Consider the following 19,778-nt stretch of genomic DNA (forward strand, 5'->3'; position numbering starts at 1 on the left):
TGTGTTGTATAATGTGTCGGTTAAAATGCTCCAGGGCTAGCTGGGAGCAAAGGTTTGGTACTACCACTGTGTGTAAGGCATTCGGGAACTGACAAACACCTTCACCTTTTGTTGTCGCCCTGTCTTGCAGATACGGATGATGATAGCGATGACTCTGCAGGAGTGGCATACAAAGTGCCTTCACTTGTAAAAGCAGGCGCTGACTGGCCCACTTGGCTGGTCGGGTCGTTTGGCTGGTTCCTGGTGGCAGGACTCATCGTGGGCTCTGTGTGCACTCTTATGTATTGCACTGAAATGTGAGTTTTCTGTGAGCTCACTCCAGGCTAATGCATTGCCAGAATAAACTTCTGATTGTTTTGTATTCAGATACACCCTGAATCATATGATGTTGTAATGGAGTAATGAACTGCTACTGTGAAAGAATAGATAAATGCTCTTTCAAATCAACTCCTTTGTGAACTTCTGAATTAATCCTTTTGTAACTCCAATTGTTTGGTATGCATAGGTTTTAATGGATTGCACTCATTATCCTTCTCTTTATTTTGTTTTATATCTGCTAAGTCAAATTTTATGTATACTTAGTGGTATACTCATTGGCTAAATAAATCAATCAAACCTGGTTAATCGCTATAGTGGGTATTGATAAGTGGCTAATTGGGTGTTTACATGCCTCTTGAAAATGTAAATAGTAAATAGTATCTAAAAACAGATCATAGCACTGTTATTTGAATAGTGCATCTTGTGTTTTCTAAATGATTTGTGGGGTTTAACGTCCCAAAACCATCATATGATTATGAGAGACGCCGTAGTGGAGGGCTCCGGAAATTTTGACCACCTGGGGTTCTTTAACGTGCACCCAAATCTGAGCACACGGGCCTACAACATTTCCGCCTCCATCGAAAATGTAGCCACCGCAGCCGGGAATCGAACCCGCGGCCTGCGGGTCAGCAGCCGAGTACCTTAGCCACTAGACCACCACGGCGGGGCTTGTGTTTTCTAAAGGTGTTTTTCTTACACTGAGTGAAGGTTTTCGACATCAAAAACATGAAGGAACACTTGTAGGCCTCGAAGAACCCTAAGTTACTATTGGAGAACTTTCTCGAAAACTAGCTACCAGGAGCTGTATGTGTATGGACATCCTGATATGGGAGGCGGTGGTCATGTAGGAGTGGCATTTATCATGACATTTTGACAATGGCTTGGAAGTTCAATCATTTTTTGGGATATTAATCTCCTGGAGTTTTCAGCACACAACCTACCTTGTTTCTTATTGGAGCTTTTCTCTGACTTTGTGCAATAAAATTTTTTTTACTTTCAGGTTCCTGGCTGGGGCAAATGTTTTGTGTTTCAAAATGACGGCAGCGGCTGTATTGTGGTCAATCCTTGTTCTTTACCCATTACAAGTAAGTTTCATGTCACTATCTATATCTGGTTTTCTGTGCCCTTTATGAAGCAGATAGTCTGCACTAATTAGTCTTCTTTATGTTAACAAAAGCCCTTTTCAGTACACATGTGTATGGAGTCACTGTAGATACCAGTCGTATGCAAAGACATTTTTTCAAAGAAGTCTTATGCGATTGGAGCCATGTTCAAAGATTGTACTTTCACATAGTTCTATGGCAAATATATGAGAAAAGGGCATTGCATTTTTTTTTAGAAAGTGCATGCATACTTTGTGTTTAAGTAGTGTCACCCTATGTTGCTAGAAAGTATTGTTTGTTATTTATTATTTTTATCCTGCCTTGAAAGAGTAATTTTGATTTGTCACTTAACTTATGTACTTATAAATGTAAAATTACAGGCTCCTTTATGCATTTGCCTTAGATGACTCTTTGGTGAAAGCTAACTTCTTTTCCTTCGCAGTTAATTTAATAATACTTGTGATAGTATAGAAAGTTGGGCAAGTTGGTTTCAGGACATTATTGGAAACATTTTGGCGAGCACACAATAGACAAAAATGAAAGGCCAGAAGACATATGGGTACGAACTCACAACTCTTTTCGTTTTGAGCCATACTTGACTTTTATATTCTGCTGCACGTTGTATTACCACTTAGGTAAAAAATCGCTGCCATGGTGTGTTTTTGTTTATTTTTCTTTAGTTTTTCTTGCTTGTTTTATTTTTATGCACACTCATTGTTGGGCTACCCTAGATATTGTGTACTTTCTTTAATCAAATGAGTTTTGACTTTGCACCCGTTTGGCTTCTCTTTTTTCGTTTTTTTTTTTAATCTATTTTGTGCACAGTGAAATGTTTCCAATAGTATTATACTTCTCGAGTCCGACAGAATCCCGTCTGGTCGGGGACAAACATAGTGCAAAATAACAAAAACACTGTGAACAAGGCCCGTGTCGGGAGCCGAAACGTCTTTTTAAGTTTTGTGTATTTCACCTTGGTCGGCGTTTTTGTTATTTTGCAGTATTATACTTCCCCCACGACCACCACCCGTTGAAAGCTTTCTGCACCTGAAGTGGTACTGCACTACTACCTCCTTGATTGGCTCCACCTTTGAACTAGCAATGATGTCATGTGATAACAAATTTTGGTCAACTGTGATTTCATATGGTGATGTTATTATATGATGATGTTTTTTTTAATTATTCAGGTTGGCACCGGCGGTACCTATTGGCATTTGATGACACGTTTAAAGCCTTCGCCTCAATAACAGACATCCTAATTCCACATAGGGGTTCATGTTGCCTTCCCATTGTAGCCCACAGACATAAAATAAGCACAATTATGCATGTAATAAAGTTCAGGGTTCAATGGAAGCCCATCTAGTCTTTTTTTGTGTGTGAACAAGGCCTTCATAGTGGGGCCAGAATGAAATTTCTGTTTTTATTTGAACAATTGGTCAGTGCTTACTGATTTCTGCAAATTATGTGCATAGAGATCACATCTGCAGTTTTGTTGTCTTTTGTGATGCAAAAGTCTGACCTCTATATAATGAGTACTGATATAAAAAATCTTTGTTTATGCTGAAGGAAATGGAGAATATCATTGCCATTAATACTGTCATATGAAGAAAAGAATTACAACAAATGTACAACAAAGCTATTTCCATGTGACATGTCACTTCATTATAATGAGTGAATAGCAGAGGGGTTATAACTTGAGGGCTCGTTTATTTTGTTAGACATAACATCATAAAATCAACAGACAATAAAGCGAGGGATGGTTTGAAAGACCTTACTCAGCTTAGTCTAGAGGTGCTACTTAGGAAAACGCAGGTGTGGGCATTTATACGACACTTATTCATCAGATTGATCTTGACAAATATTATTGTGAAGCTCCATTGAACTATATGAGGACACACAATCCAACTATGAGATGAGATGCATCCAAGGAGAGCTCACTGCAAGTTCATTGTTCACAGCCACCTTTCAATAGTCTGGCAGGTTGTGCAGTTTTTCAACTTATTGTGTTGTTAAGAGATATGCAATTGGTTCTAAAAGTGATCCTTAGATTGTCGAAACAGTTACAGCTAGGTAGCTGTAAAATTGAAAAAAAAAGTACCATCTATTCATTCTTTTCACTGTACTATTTGGACGAGTATGTCTACTAAAAGTCCATGCAGTATTGGACTGCTTATCTTGTGTATGTGAGCTCTTATCAAAGAGTAGGATATCGGTGAGCTTGTGCTGCCAAATCGCGACTACTTAGAATTCGGCAGCAGGATATAACAATGCAACGATTTTCTAATTAGAACTGCAGCTATCTTAGACAGTTCGCTATAGCTGACAGGTTCTACACTCGTTGACAATGTATCTTGACATTGTAGCGAAAGTACGGGGCCAAGCTTCTGCACGTACGTGTTTTTCTACAATTAGTTCAGCAGGTTGTGGCTGATTTTAGTTTTGCTAAGTCGCATTGGTAATGCATTTAGAAAATTCTATACATGAAAATGTGAATGGAAGAAATGTTTAGATGGCTTAGTGTACATTTAGGTGCCATAATATGATTATAGTTTTTGGAGGGCTAGTCCTGTGTGGCAGAGCACAGAGCCACTTGTGCATGGATGTCATGTTTCGTTTGGTAAACGGTATGATGAAAAGGTGGTACTGTCTGATTTTCATAAAATAGAAAGAAAAGGAAGGCATACTTACCAAGTGAACAGTAGCTGTACTTTACTTGTGACTTCTTGCAACTGTTTCAGTGTCGTAATAAATAAGGCAGCATTTATTTGAGCTAGGCAGACTCATGAAATCATTAGTAAACTTGCGTATAATGTTTTGACATGATAGCAGGCAGGCGGTTTGATTCTGCAGTTTTCACTATGCTGTGAAGAAAAGTTTCCGCCAAGTATTGTTCTGTCATTTACTTGATTGACACCTCATGATATAATCTGCAATATACAATCATTGCATCTGTGCTTAGCCCCATCCCAACAAATATATGGTCTATTTCTGATAGTAACCATTTTTACCAGTAAGTAAGAGTGCCCAACATGTGTGGGTGTTAAAAAAACTCAGCTATATGTTTCATAGATGAAATAAAAAGTGTAAATGTATGACATTGGCCAATTAATAATTGTAGTACATTGTTTAAGGCTGAAGGCCACACATGGTATAGTTTATTCAGAGACAAAGACTACACTTTTTTTGAGGGTTTGGCCATATAATGCATAGCAGAAGAGCTTCTGAATGTTTGACAAGACTTGTAGTGTTTGTGTGCTGAGGTCTGGAGCCTGTGTCGAAAGTATGCATGTCAAAGGTTCAAGAGAAGCAGGACTGTGTGGTACTGCTCACTTTTCTGGGACTTATAAAGCCAGATGAGCTGTGGTCAAAAGTGCTGAGAACAGTTTGATCAAAGAGCTACTTGTTACTCGCACGGTAACTTTTCAATTTATTTGCAAAGAGCGTCCAGTAGGACGCACTATCATTCCTCTTGTTTATTTCATTTCTTCTTGTGTCACTGACTCGGTCTTTTTTTCTTGTTTCTTCGCAGGCTTGTGTGGTGACTGTATACATCAGTGCACATTGGCACATCTCTCAGAAGCCGCAGAGTGCTTTATTCATGCTTCCGTGCAGATGCAACGAGGTGCTTCAGCGCCTTCTTAGACATGTTCGCATCCCCGCTGCAGTCCCACGACTCACCCATAAATACCGCAACTATTTAATTAAACGCCGATCGCACAGAGTGGGAAATTCTGCGCCTCGAGAAAGTAGATGTGGCCACGCGGAAGTTAATCATGGGCTGGACACGGGGTGGCTACAGCAGTTGGGTCCTGGTCGCCTTCTACACCATTTGGCAAGATATCCATCAGAAAGGAAGCTGGTTGCCATGAGAAAGCAATGCCTGGCGATGATGGCGGCCTTCAAGGCAACGAGGTACCGACCATTGCCTGCCATCGCTACTACAGTCACTGCCTTTGTGATCTGTTTGCCTACTTCTGCTACTGTTACTACTTCCACTACTACTACTACTACTACTATTACTACTACTACAATAAACTTTATTTTTATAAAAGCAGCATTTGACCCCAAGACATCAATCGCTATATTCATAATAAACTTGTCTGTCATGTACAGTGAGATGTGTTTAAGACTCACAGTTAAATCACACACAAAGCCCTGACTGAGTTAAAATAAATTAGGTTAAAAAGATGTTTGCACTACTGCAAGGGAGTGTGAACATGTTCACAATGCCTGCAAATGCTAAGGGATGCTAATCAATGTACTTGCTATCAAACATATTTTAAAAGGAACACATTTTACCTCAGCAGGCACTGTGTATATATATTATTTGCTATGATTTTCGCCAATGCGACAGCATTCTTCCAGACCCTCGATTTATGTTAGAGGTTCACTTTTTTTGCATTTATTATGTAAAACAGTTCAACTATTAACCAGGCTACTAGAGCCACCTTCTACTTTCATGGCTAATGGCATTTGCAGCTTTTGCTTTGTATTATTTTGTTCTTCCCATAATTTGAATCACTGGTACCTGTCTGTATTAAAGAAACTGCATGAACCACATATCTAGCTATACTCTCTTGAATCCAATGTCTCTAAAAGCAATTAAAACGTTTTGTGTTGAATATGGGATATCAGGAAAAAAAAAGAAGAAAAGAAGTACTGTTAGTAATTCTGATCACATTCTTTGTTGATGCTGTGCTTCAGGTGAGAACTCTTGCTTATATTACACATATGTCCACATGTAAAATTATGCCAGGGCTAGGCCATTGTGCTCTTTGGCTACTGCAGCTTCAACTCAAATTTTCTTGAAATGAAAAAAAAAACCAGCTACGTAATTTTTTTAGTGTTCTATAAATTCATAACAGTATAATACAGAATGAATAACCTTTTTGCAGAACAACATAGACAAACATGTAATTTAAGTGTGCAGTGTAAAAGTAAGTTGGCTTTTTGCATGACTTGCATTCATTTTTCATTGCTATATCCCCACTAAAAGTGGTACTATGGTATTGCAGTGCTATTTAAACACGAAAACAGAAACTGGAACCACGAATTTTTTCATTGAGTCATTGGTACGAGATATTGGGACAATTTGCCGTATAGGACGTCGGCTTGTATGCAGCAATAGACACATATGAATTCAACTAACCTGTGGGAGTCGAGTGGTTAGTACGTATTGCCAGCATTGGTTGGCATAAATACTGTATAGAAGTAATTAACCTGTGCCTTCATTACACTGTAATTTTGTCTGCAGTTGTTGAAAGAACTGCATGCTGCTTAAAAGCACCTATGTTGTCCAGAAGTTTAAGTGAAAAGCCCCTTCGATTAATCACTAGCAGGTTTGATCTGCACAGCCTACAGCAGGTCTGTACCAAAAGCAATAGACGAACTGCTGTGGTGGTGAAGCACTGGGGATTTTGTCCATTTTGACACACCCTGGGCAAGCAGAGTATTTAATGTTAACTCATGCTAGTTAGTAATCATAAGATGCTGCTGGCGGTTTTGTCTCACTCGCCCTATAGTGAATTTATTATTATATTTATTATTATCAGATTTGTTATTTTTCCCTAAGCAAGAAGTTAGCTCCAGTTACGGAATTCCAGCTGTAAATTATATCCGGTTCACACCAATGTCCTTACTTTCCACTGTCTGCACATTCCACTCCGGAGTAAGAACAGTGCATTTATGGTAATGTCATTCATTGAGAATAGTTCTTTTTCGTTTGCATATGCAAATTGATGGACTTCAATTTTTGTGCCAATGCATTATGATTTCTATTATATTACTTGTATTGATTATATACTTGCACCAATTTTTAAAAGCACATTTTTTAAGAGTACATTGTAGCATGTAGATTATTTCATAACTTCAGGTTGGCTGCCAGTTCTATGTAAGTGTTCCATCATAATTTTTCACTGATTCCCATTTTCTGATTTCTTAATTCTTTGTAATGACTACCCTTGGGTGTCATAAAAAGGTCAAATAAAGAAGATGAAGATCCCTGCATGTCTTGCAGCCAAATAGACATATCTTTGTACTTAAAACACAGCTTTGTATTAGGTGAAAAGCAGCAAATATGCATTGTGGAAACATCTGCACATTTTCTGGCACTGCCTCATGAGCACATTAGGAAGGAGAGACAATACTGGGCCAGTATTTGAGGTGCAATTGTTCTGTATTACTGAAATAGAGGCTACCTTTTACTAGCACGTTTGAGTTATCCATGCTTAACTATGCAGTGAGCTGTTGGGTGACATGAAGCTTTAGAACAATGGGCTTGAGAAGTTGCTTTGGAAAAAGCAGCAGCCACATATACAAGAGAAAAGAATGTGCAGCCCTACCTGAAAACTTTACAGGGTGTGACCACGAAAGAACAGCTGTCTCATCCCAAACTTGGCAAATCTAGGTCTTAACAATACTCTCATAATCTCATAAAAAAGTGTTTGTTATATGTCATCTTCTGTCTTACCAAAAATGTACAAAAGTAAGGACTAATATTTTAATTCAATTGATTGCTTATCTTAGTTTACGAGGGGCCCTGTTGGCTAAGTATAGTTGCATAAAATGCCTTTTATGGCACCCTACAAAGGGCCATGCCTTAGAAATCTACCAGACATGCTCAATGCAGCATAAAACAGTCAGAACAAATTTTAGTAACCTAGATCAGTAAGTGCCTACTTTCTTTTAAATGCCTTTATTGCCTTTATTGTGAACCATGTAGCTGAATTGAACTAGAACTTCTGAATACATAAAACTGGAACATAAAATATGATGCAGGTTGTTTTGAAATGTAGTGACTTCAAGCATTATTAATCAGGAATTTATGATGACAACACAAAGTTTGGATCAATCTTGGTAAATAATAAAGCTCATATGTCAAAGGCAAGATTGAGATAACTAATAGTTACAAAACTAAGGCAGTGTGCCTATCCCAGGTTATTCTTGTACCGGTTATATAAAGTCCTTATGTGACCCTGCCTGTGTAGTTTCCTTGAATAAAAAGGAATGCTTAGCACTTTTGAAACATCACATGTGAGTATATGGTTCCTCCTATTATCAGAACAGTATTGTTACACTTCAAAGCACGGCAACTTGCTGTAGAACTTTCCTAAAGAGAGAGAGATAGATAAATAGAGAGGAAAGACAGGGATTTTTCTTTAAGAATACGCAATGCATGCAATCTTGCACAGTGGAACTCCTAAAGCCGACTTTCCCACAGTAAGGCACATTGCAAGGAGAAGCCCACATGAAAAAAAAATGTCATTGATGATTACAGCATTGCTTAATATGAATTCTGACTGCAGCTGTTTAGGTCTTCTGAATTTGCTATAAGTTTAGAAAAATGCATCTGCTTTGATGGTGTGCACATCTGGATTCTGGCATCAGTGGCATTGACCCTCTGCTCAGGCAGCTCGTTTAGCAGCAGCAGCAGCAGATGCTTACACCGGTTTCATCACTCATTGTTTAGAAATAACTGGCTGAGACTATACTTTGTATATAGGTGCACTATTTACATTAGGAAAAGAATGCCGTGAGTAGCATGACTGGTGCAGACAATGTCGTGGAGCCAATTTCACATCAATCACTACAGATGGAATGTAGCACGGTCGACTGATTGCTCACGGGGAGACTGCAGAAGCCAGCGTGTGGATGTGTTCTAGAACAGCCGACCAGCCGACCTAGATAGTCTTCATTCATGCAGCACTTTATTTCTATATGTGGTATCGGTTGGCACCTTACCACATACCGTAGGGATGACATTACCGTAGCAAAAATCGCCTATAGAAAAATCAATAGCCTATCAGAATATTGAACATATTGGTCTATTGGTATCCTATGGGCCTATATGTGGCATTGTGGTCTATTGGACCCCTATTGGTTTGTTAGTGTATTGTTCCATTGGTGCTCTATACTGTCGGTGTATTAGTCGTGTATATGTCTAATGTTACTCTATTTGTCTATTAGTCTATTGGAACTCTAGTGACCCATTTCTCAGCTGAGAACTAACTCGAGGTTTTGGAAATAAAGTAATGGGCATTTAAGGACTGCAACGTAGCAGTGCCTCTATAAAATGAAAATATTCCATTTGAAGTGAGGCATGTATTACATTTATAAATACTACAAGATCATTTAATAAGGTCAGCAATCTTCCCCACAATAAGCTTTCCAAGCGTGCTGTTCTTCCTTGTCGAATGTATGCATCTGCACCAGTTCTCCAGGTTGTGCCTGAAAGGAAAAACAAATATGAAATACCAGGAAGTAGGAAGGAAATTTATTTAGAAGTGCTACTGAATAAAATGGAGCATTAGAATTCAAAAAGAAATGTGCAGATACATCATACTATAGAATCAGCATAAGAGAAATTCCAGTAGGCTGGCAGTAGGTAACAGCTTTCACATGGTAAGGACGGATATTTTGTCACATCTGTACAGTGGATTCGATTATGCTTGTGTACCAGAAACAAAACCTCTGTCACTTGTGTAACCAATTGTGAAAAGGGCGAAATGGCACTAGCACAAAACCTATCCCGAGGTCTCAGCTTTGGGAGTCACACAAAAAACTTCACTAAATTCAAGCCTTTCTACTGCAACCATGTACGCTACAGGATGGGGTTCAGTATTAATGGTTGGACAGTAGCACAATTTTTCAATTGCAATAAACTCCTTGCTTCTCCCCCAAGTGTATTAGTATAATTGAACGAAGATGAATACGTATCTTGGTCTTCCAATGCGCAAGTCGATAACATGCATCTATGCCTGCGTCTGTACATGCAAACAGCCCACACACTGTTCAAAAGTGTTGTACTGTAGAGGAGAAAAATACTAGAAAAATACAAAGTGGCTAAACATTTTCATAAGATCATGTTAAAGAACACCCAGGCCCTCCATTACGCCGTTTCTCATAGTCATATCGTGGTTGGCACATAAAATCACATGTAGTAGTAGGAACTTTTACTGGGTAGCGAAAACAGACTTAATATCAGCAGGGTATTTGCTCGAAAGAACCCACTTTGGTGGGCATCCTGTCAGCACACACGGTACCGCTAGCTTTTCAAGACCGAGATGCTTTTAGCACTGTAATCCATAACTCCTTTGGTGCTCTAATCTATCATCGTCGTCACAATTCCCATGTACGTTTTTGCACAAATTAAACTCCTAAACACTCGAACGCAACTACACCAAACTTCCGACCTCGTGGCCGCACCACACAGTGGACAAACACCAGCTGCCGCTGCCGCTGGCTGTAGTCTGCCCGCATGCATGCTAGCTGGCTTGAGCACTCACGCCATGGCCTGCCGTGGCCATGCTGCATTGACCACAAAAACAAGATTTTGTTTTTTTTTAATATTTTACTGCATTATTATTCTCTGCTCAAATATTAGCTCAAATTAGCTGCTGACACATGAGAAGATTAAAAAAAAGGTAGCAAGCCGAAATGTCAATGGCAAAACTAAAAATGAAATGTAAGACATACAGCTCCACCAAGCGACATTATAGCTTTTTTTTAATTAGTTTTTTAAGACTGTATTGTACTGCTGCATATTAGAATTTTAAAACTTTTCTCGCTTTAATTTGTGCTAACGGTGTACAATAAGGCACTCCTGCTGTACACGAACCTGCGGCAGCAAACCCGAACATCGATGTTCACCTTGCAAGTGCTTGAGTGAGCTCGTCTACTTTACTACGTACAGGGGCGACAAAAAGAAACACGAACCAAACTGTTCACATTTGTCTCTCAGCGCGCTCTTAGCTTGGTCACGCAAGTCTGGTTATTATGCAGCATTAATTGCTTGTCTTTTTATGACCACCAAGGCTACTAGTGCTTGAGAAGTAATGTAACCAGTGGAGAGGGGAGATGTACTGTTCGCGTTTTAAATGCGAAGATTTCTTAGCAAACTTCGGCGACTTTGAGCGTACCTATCTATCTATCCGCTTACGTTTGGGTGCTCTCGTGGTCACCCCCTTAGCTTGGTGTGAACCCAAATTAGCCTGGGAGGGTAAGATGGCTTAACGGATATGACGTGCTGGTCAAGACATGAATAATGTCACAACCCCATCGCGTACATTGTCAGACACTTCCCGCCAGACAGTGGCACATACCTACAGGTGGGTATGTGCCACTGGTATGGGGGTATAAGCCACAGATGATTGACACTTAGTATCTACCCAGGAACGACGAGAACGCACACAGGCAATTTTAACGCGTGAGTGTAAAACAATACCCTACATCGGTAGCGTCGACACAACGAAGGATATAATAAATGTCAGTGTTAAGAAAAATCTGACACAGGCAGCGTTGACCCCCGACGAATGGAAATAATAAATTTTAGGGTCCCAGCAAGAATCGAACCCAAAAATTCTGCGTGGCAGTCAAGCACTGTATCACAGAGCTATGCCAGGTCTCGGAACTACTGTTGAAACAGGCGCAAATCTTCGTAAAACGTCAATAGTGGTTGAAGGGCTGCCTACCCAATTTTATAAACATTACATATGTACTCCTTTGATACAGCCGTCACATCAGGTTAACATCAATTGTGGTTAGTTGCCATGCGCTGAAGTTGATTTTTGTAGCAGTGTCCAGGACCAGCATTCTCTCGAGCTTCAGCACTTCATATCAGCTTCTGGTGTTGCTAATGCGCATGTTCCAGTTGATGTCGTGGCGCAACTGCAAATCGCTGGTTATATAAACATCTGTAACTTAACATATGTTTGTGCGTGATATATTTGTACATACATTTAGCACGATTTCATGGCGTGTCACTCAATAACATTGTCACTCAATAAAAAATTGCAACACAGTCACCTTCCCTCCGCATGCTTCGCATAACGTCAATTCCCAGGTATGTGAGATCTGCCGATTTTTTTTATTATTGAGAGAACCGTATTCGCCCATCGGCTGAAAAGGACGATACATTCAAGCAGGCTGTGACAATAAATACTATGCACTTCGGCTTTGCTTATTTTATTATTAGCTTATTGCTTCCCCCCTCCCCGTTTGCATGCGCTTTGAAAGTAAGCAGTACGCCGCTGTGTTTACACGAACATTCAGTTTCCCTGCTGAAACATATTAGCTGCAGCAACGCTGTTTTTTCAGCTCTTATGATAAGTTGACCCTTAATTTTTGAGGTCTTATCCAGCAAGTATAATAATCATAATGTTGAGTACAGAATGAAATTACTCAAATTCACAGGTGTGAAATAATTTTGGAGATATTTATGGAAAAAATTGTGGGTGCAATATTTTGGAACTCTCAAATATAAAAATAATAACCGGCACTTTGCTCACATATTGAGCAAATCAAAATCTTCCTTTCTGTTGGATTTGGTACTAAGTGAAATACATATGAATGACCATTTAATACCGTGCATGTAACCCCACAATTATTTGACTCTGGTGGCAATTCACACCTGCTCGTCTTATAAATGCTATCTATTGATTCTATAGGCGACAAATATGTCTCACCTATTACAGGCTATTGGTACAAATAAGCACAAATAGCTGTCGTCTATAGGTACTAATACATATTTATTGGTCCTATAGGGGACAAATAAGTGTCTCCTATTGAACCCTAATGGTGCCAATACGTGTCTATTGGTTCTATAAGTGACAAATAGGTACAACATATAGGGGCCTTATTGGTCTTATTCATGACAAAAAGATGGGGTCAATTGTTTTTTATTTGTGCCAATAAAATTCAAATAAGACCTATAAAGTCTCAATACAGCTCTTATCGGCTCAATGACATTTCTCTTAGAACAAACAGATTTCTTTATTGGCATTTTTGCCAGGGCATAGGCGAACACCTGGCGGCACTTACTACTGGGCACCACAGCTGGCCACTTCAGAACCTATCATCTAGCCACAGTTATTCCTTTCTCCTCGCACTCTCCTCACTATATTGCTGCCTTTCACCCTCCGCATTTTCTCTCTTTCGTTCTTTTCGCTCTATCGCTTACTCTGACAATGCTCAACGCAGAAGCGGGTGCCTAAGAGCTGTGCTCTGAAGAGCTCAGTGTCATTATGATGATCTGTATAATAACGGCAGAGCTATTTAACCCTTTAACGTCTGCTCCTCCTCCCCAAACTGTCACTAAACTGCTTTGAACGAGTAGAGCTCGTCGTAGCGGAATAGATACTCCCTTCAAGTGTTCAGGCAGAGAAGCGTGCATTTACAGCTTACATTGTGTGTCATCCACCAGATGGGAGCATTTTCTCAAAGATTTATTTTGCTCCTGCGGCAGGAGCGTGGTTTTAGTAGGGAAAGACGGTGTGCGGTGGCCATGACACATGTATAGCTGGCCCGTGAACAGGAAAAAAAAAAAACGCTATATTCGCTTTAGTGATATTCTCAAAGTGGAAACAATTTGAGCAAGGTTTATATTGTGTGCCCAGAAGTGAAGACAGCGTTGACAATGAATTGAGTAGCTGCTTTCGTAATGGTGAAGACAGCTTGGACGTGAACATTGCAAGTGCCCGCCAGTGGAGCCGCCTTGCATAATTCCATGTTTTTTTAATTTTCCATGCAGCCCCGAAGCTTCCCGAGTTAAATACCCCAAAGGTGCTTAGCCTACAGGAGTGAAGAAAGATGTGGTATCTGTAACTGTTTGTTTTATAAGGTTTTTAAATTTTCTCAGCAGTAGGTAGCTGGTTTAATTTCTTAGTATTGTTCAAAAAGAAACTTTATTCCATTGATTTGATCAACTATGTGGGAAAAATGTTTTTTAAATATGGACCAGCTACTTTTCAGTACAATCAGATTCGACATTGGTAATAAAAAAAATGGGCACATTTTGACTAGAAATTAAAAAAAAAGAGCAGTTAAGGGGTTAAAACTTGAGGTTCAGCACTAGATCATTCCAAGAAACATTCGTTGCCTAGCAACCACTCGGCACAGCTATGCCTGGCTTTGCCAATTGCATCACTTAGCAAGACCTTTTAGAAAGGAAGGAAGGAGGATAAAAGTGGAGAGAAGAAATAAATTGAACAAAATAAAATTTCTCTGCGAAATTAGATGATGAACTAGTGTACCCTCAGTGTAGAGCTAACTTTTGTAACCATTCGGCTTGGCAGGCACACCAGAAGTCCAAGTATTCATGGGAGTTATAGGGGCAAGAGAATGAAAAAAAAATTCACAGCGTATCGATGAAGTGAATGATTGCGAGTGGGGTGAAGCGTCCGTCAGCCCATCCGTGCTTCTGTCCAACCATTCGTTTTTGCTTCCGTCCGTCCACGCGACCATCCGTGCGTCAATCCATGCGTCCGTCCGTCTGTCCGTGCATTTGTCTGTGAGTCCGTTCATCCATCTGTCCGTCCATTTGTGGGTCCATTTGTCCGTACGATCACGCGTCGATCCATTTGTCAGTTTGTCTGCTAGTCTGTCTGTTTTTCCATTCATGCATCCGTCCAAGTGTCCATCTAGTGAACACTCCAAGTACTGCCATCTCCCATCTCGCATCCCACGTAGCACATACCTGCTCTAGAGCGGGTATGTGCCACTGGTGGCTATGTACTACTACTACTAGATACATACATACAAGTGATGGACAGACCCTCGCCTTAAGGAGCTTTGCCCCTAAAAGACTAAGAAAAAGAGAGAGCAAGTGAAAGAAAAACACAAGGGCGAATAAATTTGGGGAGAAAGAAGAAGAGACAAACAAACAAACAATAGGATAGAAAAAAAAAGCGGATCATATAGCTATGTACATAGGCTAGTAAAACAAGAAGGTGGGAAAAAGAAGTGAGGAGTAAGAAGAAAGGAAGAGAAGGAAAGGGTGGGAAAGGGAATTGAAGGCAAGTATTCATGTGAGAGTGAGGAGGAGGAAAAGGCTACCAGCTTCACTGTTTTCAGTTTTCACACTAGTATGGCATAGCTGCCCCTTTTTTAGAGCATTTATAGATGTATGAATATAGTCGCTCATTTTTCTCTTATTTCAGTTTCTTTGCAGCACCTTCTATGGTCACTTACAACTTCCAACTTCATTGTCGTATTACTTTCTATCTTAAACAGCATAAACATTGTTCAGGTCAGGTATCTATTGAAAACTGAGGCAGCTGCTACACCTTTCTTTTCTTGCTTTATAAATTGTAGCTATGCTTTGAAAAATGATGTGCCGTTGTCTCAGTTCTCCACATGAAGTCTAGACTGCAGCAGTAAGAAGATCTTTTCACACATTTGTAAACAGTACATAAGCATTTTTTTATCTTCACCGGCATCTGGAGGAGATATATAGCAACTGCAGCACAGAGGAAAAGAGGTATTTAAGGTATCAGAGTCCTTCAGTACTCTTCTGCTGGTCATAAAACTCCTGTGCAATGCTGTGGGAGCTAGAGCTTCAAACAGCGCCCGCAGTTGCCACGTCGAAGCCAGAATGTGACAATACAGATGTTCAATGTGCTATAAATGCCATGAATGTTATAAAATGTACAATCACAGCATCCATCCATCTGCACTAGAAGGAGAGTGTGTGCAACAACAGAGAGGTGATTGGCCCATGGCATAATGTCAGTGTGGCATGCTTATGAAAGATTTGCGTGCTTCAAACACACAGCAAAATAATTTTTTTAACCTGCATAAGTTAAGCATAGGTTTTGCAAGAAAATATTTATTTACCATCATCATCAAATAATCATCTAGACTATTCATTAGCAGCTAAAATATATTCATATATATTTATCAATCTAAATGTAAACTAAAGCGGTTTTGGAAGACAAAGTTTTGCCATACATTTGATGTTGAGAGCACGTATATGCGACATCATTTGCGACGTCTAGGTTTTGTCTAAGAGAGAAGTGCATACGACATTAATAATACGTAGGCTCTCAACACTGTAAGGATGGCACATTATTGGGATGTTTATTAGATGTTATTGATAGACATAGACGTAGGGATCTTATTTTCATGCTGACAGGATATCAGTGGTTCAGTGGGTTAAAGCCCCCCTACCCCAGCTACAGGCTTGCCTCGTAGTCATAAGCAGTATGCCTGGTGACAAGCCAGCACAGTAGGATAGCTGTCATTATATTTGCTCGCACCTGTACACTGTACCAACCATTGTGCCCAAGTTCGGGTGCACGTGTTAGGCTGTTGGCCATGCTAGTCAAGGATGGATCTATGTGTCACGCCATCCTTGTCTCTGCTGGTGTGAAATGTCAGTGTGCACGCAGAATTCATGCCAGCAGCACAGAGCAAAGTGCTTTGTGCTGGTGCTGGTATCGCTGCTGGCATTGCTCTCCTACCAAAGTTACTCAACCACCAGATGCTTCATTCTTTTTACAGTCAAATGCACCCTAATGATATTCTACAACCCTCTGCATTAACTGTATGTGCACCATCTACAGAAAATTGTGAAGATGGCAATTTTTCAAATGTGTCCTAAGCATCCACATATTTGCTATCGCAATAAAGTACGACAGCATAAAATTGGAGATGACATGGCCCATCTGTAAAAAAGAGAGAAATTCAAGACAGTGATAATTTATTTAAGTAAAGTATACCGCCAAAATATCAAACATCCTTGTGGCTGCCATGCTATGTATGGTATAACTGTCATTCAAGCGCACGAATAAACAGAAATGAAAAGAGGACAAGTGCTTGCCCTCTCTTCCTTCTTGTTGATTTGAGCGCTTGAACGACAGTTATACCATGCATATCCAAGTAGCCCAACTTTTGATTCTGATGCCATGTATGCCAGAATATGCAAATTACAACTACTGTCTTATGAAAATTATGAGTAATGAAATTTGTGCAAGATATCTGGAGTAAAAAACTGTACCACTGTGCATGAGAGTTTTTGTCATTCATATAAATGCTATACAGCTGAATGTAAAGTACTTTTTATTGTTATACATAAACTAACCGTATGAAGTATCTGATATATTTGTTTCCTAAAGGCTGCGTTATCACACATACAGTCACAACTAGTATATTTTTTAAGAATGTTCATTCATGCTTATTGTTTAATTTACAGATACTTCATCTCCTCTGCATTATTGATAATGGTACTGCTGGCAAACAGCAAAAGTGAGGGTGTGGAAGATTTGTACCATCAGCATCAGAGTATTGTGCAGCTCATCCAAAGGTAAGTACATCAGTACCTTATCAGTAGTGGTACTCTTTATACTGGTAATAGATAGCAACCACAGAATGTTTGGTGGAATAGGGACGATCCCTAGGTACACTCCAAAGGGGGTTTTTCAATATGCTGCTTGCTTGGTGATTGTTGTGTGTGTCTTGCTGGATAGTGGCAAAAATAATTAACTTGATAAGATCTTTTCAAATTCAAAAACCTTTTTTTGCCACTCTCTCCCATTTTCAAAATGTGCGGTGGTTTTGTTACTGTTTTCACTGATGTGCTGTGCATGCTCCCCCTGGAATTCAGTTGTAGGGCAAATTGCCTAATTAGTTTCTTAAATAAGAACTCCAGTCAAGCATGATGTTTTAGGAAGGCCCTGGTGTGCTGAGAATTTTTTCGCTGTGGTCAGTGCCAATGCTGTGTGCTTTGGGACAAGAACCTTACCCATGTAACATCTAGTAGGCATACGATGAGACATACATTTCGGATATTCCGGACATCTATCAGATGTCCCCAAATGTACATTGTACGTCCAACACACCTTTGTACATCAGATGTACAAAGGTAACAAATTTGCACACTCAGTCAACTCGAAGGCCTGTCTATTTTCCACTGGAGCTTTTCTGTTGCAAATGAATTCTTATAAAAATGAGGTCCAAGCATGCCTCCTAGAACTATCGAACCTTTATTGCCAACTTACATATCAAAGCTAAGAAGCACATAACTCAGTCCACAGCAGAGCTTGTGAAAGTCTGTACATAGTTTTACAACATTCCAGTGTTCAATGCCTTTCCACCTACCAATGCAATGACTTCTTAGGCGGCAGCAATTGGTTTTTTGCGGTTTTAATAAAGGAAGTTATTTGCAACAAACACAACTCGCACGTGTATATAGCAATGTTGTTCTAGTAATCACAATACATGTACACTGACAAGCATGGGAGAAAAACCAATCTCTTTAGCACACACATCTAAAAAAGGTGCACAGCCCAGACAACACAATTACAACCTCAGGACATCCTCAGTATGCCTCCATGAGCACCATATGACGCCCTCAGAATGTCCTCTTATGATACTAGAATGGCACTAATCCAGTCCTTTTGTCCGTCCATACACATAAAAGCCTCAGCACATCCTTAAAACAACGCCTCAGTACTTTTCAGTATCTTTTCTAAACAATTGCATGGCCGGTTTGGTGCTGTAGTCTGTGATACCACTTGAGATTCATTTCTTTTTATGGTATTTACATACAACGAAAGGGAAACACATGTCAGGCCTTGTGTATGTATACTGTATCAAGCAACAGAGAGGTGACAGTGCTCAACTATCAAAGTAAAGCAAACAAAGGCTATTGACTCAAATTTATTTATTTAACAGTAATTAGTCACAATTAACTGTCTGCCATGTCAGGAATTAGACTACGCATATGGTCTAAAAAAGAAAAGCAATATCAAGGTAGTCAAGAAAGCTTAATCAACCATGTTTGTAATGCTCCTTGAAAGTTTGACACTGTGTCATCACCACGTTAATCGTGCCCAATACACTCACTAGTGTTAGAGGCTCCGCTCTGACAGCCTACCAGTACAGTCAACACGGGCCTTAAGTTGACTTGCCCGAGGTTGGGCCATGTGTCTGATGCAGAAGTCGATCCCATCACGTTGGAACAATTCATGGTGATTTGCTGGTGTTCCAGGCTGCTTCGAACCACCCTTCACCACGGTCGGCTGGTGACAATACATCTATGATCAGTCTGAACGTTGAGCAGCCCGGTGCACCCACAACCACGAAAATTTACCTTCCGTTGTCACCTAGGACTTATACTCTCACACATATCTCGCTTTTAACCATGCACACAAACAACAAAGGACACGAACCTTTAGTACACTGCCCTTTCCCTGACAGACCCTATTTTGACAGTCAGTTGGCTTGGAATGGCTTGGCTACTTGACTATCCAGAATGGTGCTGCATGGTCAATGGTTGCCAGCTGCTAGTTTGTTAATACATGCTACGGCAGCGTCTAATGACTAATTTAGGGCTGTGAGATTTAAAAACACACTCCTTCAAATGAACATTTCACAGTACTAGGTTTGATACCTTAGCCAATTAATTACATGTGTCTCATTAGGCAGAGCACATAATTTGAAAACTTGCTGACTAAAAAAAAACAAACGAGGAAAAAATATACAATAACTTTATGACTGCATATGAAAAGAATGTGTGGAGAAAGTTTTCACCTATGAAATGCATCTACTTGGTGCATAAAGGTCTTAAGGAATCATATGTAAGTG

General features: G+C 39.9%; 1 protein-coding gene across 1 annotated transcript in view; it reads left to right on the forward strand.

Annotated features, from left to right (window-relative positions):
* The window catches only part of LOC119178611 (uncharacterized), a 243,067-nt gene that overhangs the window by 197,887 nt on the left and 25,402 nt on the right, over positions 1-19,778 (forward strand). Inside the window, exons 36-39 of the mRNA XM_037429824.2 lie at positions 131-296; positions 1,319-1,403; positions 4,948-5,330; positions 17,386-17,496. Of these exons, the coding sequence (XP_037285721.2) occupies positions 131-296; positions 1,319-1,403; positions 4,948-5,330; positions 17,386-17,496 (745 nt within the window). The remainder of the gene's footprint in view (positions 1-130; positions 297-1,318; positions 1,404-4,947; positions 5,331-17,385; positions 17,497-19,778) is intronic.

This window comes from Rhipicephalus microplus, chromosome 1 (genome assembly GCF_043290135.1).
Source record: "Rhipicephalus microplus isolate Deutch F79 chromosome 1, USDA_Rmic, whole genome shotgun sequence".
In the NCBI taxonomy this organism is placed as follows: domain Eukaryota; kingdom Metazoa; phylum Arthropoda; class Arachnida; order Ixodida; family Ixodidae; genus Rhipicephalus; species Rhipicephalus microplus.